The sequence below is a fragment of the Malurus melanocephalus genome, unplaced genomic scaffold, assembly GCF_030028575.1.
Source record: "Malurus melanocephalus ecotype Western Australia unplaced genomic scaffold, MMel_1.1 scaffold_1564, whole genome shotgun sequence".
Lineage (NCBI taxonomy): Eukaryota > Metazoa > Chordata > Aves > Passeriformes > Maluridae > Malurus > Malurus melanocephalus.
The window spans coordinates 28,246-30,887 of NW_026624796.1; the positions used below are offsets into that span (position 1 = coordinate 28,246).

At 52.4% G+C, this 2,642-nt stretch overlaps 1 protein-coding gene across 1 annotated transcript in view; it reads left to right on the forward strand.

Annotated features, from left to right (window-relative positions):
* LOC130587125 (tubulin alpha-3 chain) overlaps positions 1-2,636 on the forward strand; it is a gene marked incomplete at both ends in the record, with an annotated part of 7,623 nt that extends 4,987 nt beyond the window's left edge. Inside the window, one exon of the mRNA XM_057388085.1 lies at positions 1,658-2,636. Within this exon, the coding sequence (XP_057244068.1) occupies positions 1,658-2,636 (979 nt within the window). The remainder of the gene's footprint in view (positions 1-1,657) is intronic.
* Positions 2,637-2,642: the final 6 nt, after the last annotated feature.

Sequence of the window (2,642 nt, forward strand, 5' to 3'; positions counted from 1 at the left end):
GATAACTGTCCATGTTTTTGGGATATTTTTCTCGGTCCTGGAAGGGATAACTGTCCGATATTCCCAGGATATTTATTTATTTGGGTCCTGGAAGGGATAACTGTCCAATATTCTCAGGATATTTATTTGGGTCCTGGAAGGGATAACTGTCCATGTTTTTGGGATATTTTTCTCGGTCCTGGAAGGGATAACTGTCCGATATTCCCAGGATATTTATTTGGGTCCTGGAAGGGATAACTGTCCATGTTTTTGGGATATTTATTTGGGTCCTGGAAGGGATAACTGTCCCATATTCTCAGGATATTTATTTATTTGGGTCCTGGAAGGGATAACTGTCCATGTTTTTGGGATATTTATTTGTGTCCTGGAAGGGATAACTGTCCGATATTCTCAGGATATTTATTTGGGTCCTGGAAGGGATAACTGTCCGATATTTATCCCGGTCCTGGAAGGGATAACTGTCCGATATTCCCAGGATATTTATTTGTTTGGGTCCTGGAAGGGATAAATGTCCATATTCTCAGGATATTTGTCCCGTTATTTACAGGGATAAAGGTCCATATTTTCAGGATATTTATTTGGGTCCTGGAAGGGATAAATATCCATATTCTTGGGATATTTATCCCAGTCCTTATAGGGATAAATACTCATTTTTTGGGGTGTTTATCCCGGTCCTTACAGGGATAACTGTCCGATATTCTCGGGATATTTATTCGGGTCCTGGAAGGGATAACTGTCCGATATTCTCGGGATATTTATTTGGGTCCTGGAAGGGATAACTGTCTGATATTCTCAGGATATTTATTTATTTGGGTCCTGGAAGGGATAACTGTCCCATATTCTCAGGATATTTATTTATTCGGGTCCTGGAAGGGATAACTGTGCATATTGTCAGGATATTTATTTGGGTCCTGGAAGGGATAAATATCTATATTCTTGGGATATTTATCCCAGTCGTTATAGGGATAAATATCCATTTTTGGGGTGTTTATCCTGGTCCTTACAGGGATAACTGCCCAATATTCTTGGGATATTTATTTTGGTCCTGGAAGGGATAACTGTCCCATATTCTCAGGATATTTATTTATTCGGGTCCTGGAAGGGATAACTGTCCCATCTCGCGCTCCAGGCTGACCAGTGCAGCGGCCTCCAGGGTTTCCTGGTGTTCCACAGCTTCGGCGGCGGCACCGGCTCTGGCTTCACCTCTCTGCTGATGGAGCGGCTCTCGGTGGAGTACAGCAAGAAATCCAAGCTGGAATTCTCGGTGTACCCGGCGCCGCGCGTGTCCACGGCCGTGGTGGAGCCCTACAACTCCATCCTGACCACYCACACCACGCTGGAGCACTCGGACTGCTCCTTCATGGTGGACAACGAGGCCATCTACGACATCTGCCGCCGCAACCTGGACGTCGAGCGCCCGACCTACGCCAACCTCAACCGCCTGATCGGCCAGATCGTCTCGTCCGTCACCGNTATTTATTTGGGTCCTGGAAGAGATAACTGTACATATTCTCAGGATATTTATTCAGGTCCTGGAAGGGATAACTGTCCATGTTTTTGGGATATTTTTCTCAGTCCTGGAAGGGATAACTGTCTGGTATTCCGGGGATATTGATTCGGGTCCTGGAAGGGATAACTGTCCCATCTCGCGCTCCAGGCTGACCAGTGCAGCGGCCTCCAGGGTTTCCTGGTGTTCCACAGCTTCGGGGGCGGCACCGGCTCCGGCTTCACCTCGCTGCTGATGGAGCGGCTCTCAGTGGAGTACAGCAAGAAATCCAAGCTGGAGTTCTCGGTGTACCCGGCCCCGCGCGTGTCCACGGCCGTGGTGGAGCCCTACAACTCCATCCTGACCACYCACACCACGCTGGAGCACTCGGACTGCTCCTTCATGGTGGACAACGAGGCCATCTACGACATCTGCCGCCGCAACCTGGACGTCGAGCGCCCGACCTACGCCAACCTCAACCGCCTGATCGGCCAGATCGTCTCGTCCGTCACCGCCTCGCTGCGCTTCAACGGCGCCCTCAACGTGGACCTCATCGAGTTCCARACCAACCTGGTGCCGTACCCGCGCGTCCACTTCCCGCTGACCACCTACGCGCCCATCGTGTCGGCCGACAGGGCGTTCCACGAGCAGCTCTCGGTGGCCGAGATCACCAACGCCTGCTTCGAGTTCGCCAACCAGATGGTCAAGTGCGACCCGCGGCGCGGCAAGTACATGGCGTGCTGCCTGCTGTACCGCGGCGACGTGGTGCCCAAGGACGTCAACGCCGCCATCGCCGCCATCAARACGCGCCGGTCCATCCAATTCGTGGATTGGTGCCCTACTGGTTTTAAGGTGGGAATTAATTACCAACCGCCCACGGTGGTGCCCGGTGGCGACATGGCCGCTGTSCAGCGGGCRGTCTGCATRCTGAGCAACACCACGGCCATCGCCGAGGCGTGGGCGCGGCTGGACCATAAGTTYGATTTGATGTACGCCAAGAGGGCGTTCGTGCATTGGTAYGTGGGGGAGGGGATGGAGGAGGGGGAGTTCTCCGAGGCCAGGGAGGACCTGGCGGCGCTGGAGAAGGATTATGAGGAGGTGGGGAGGGACTCGGCCGATGGAGAGGAGGAGGAGGGTGATGAGGATGAGTGTTGAG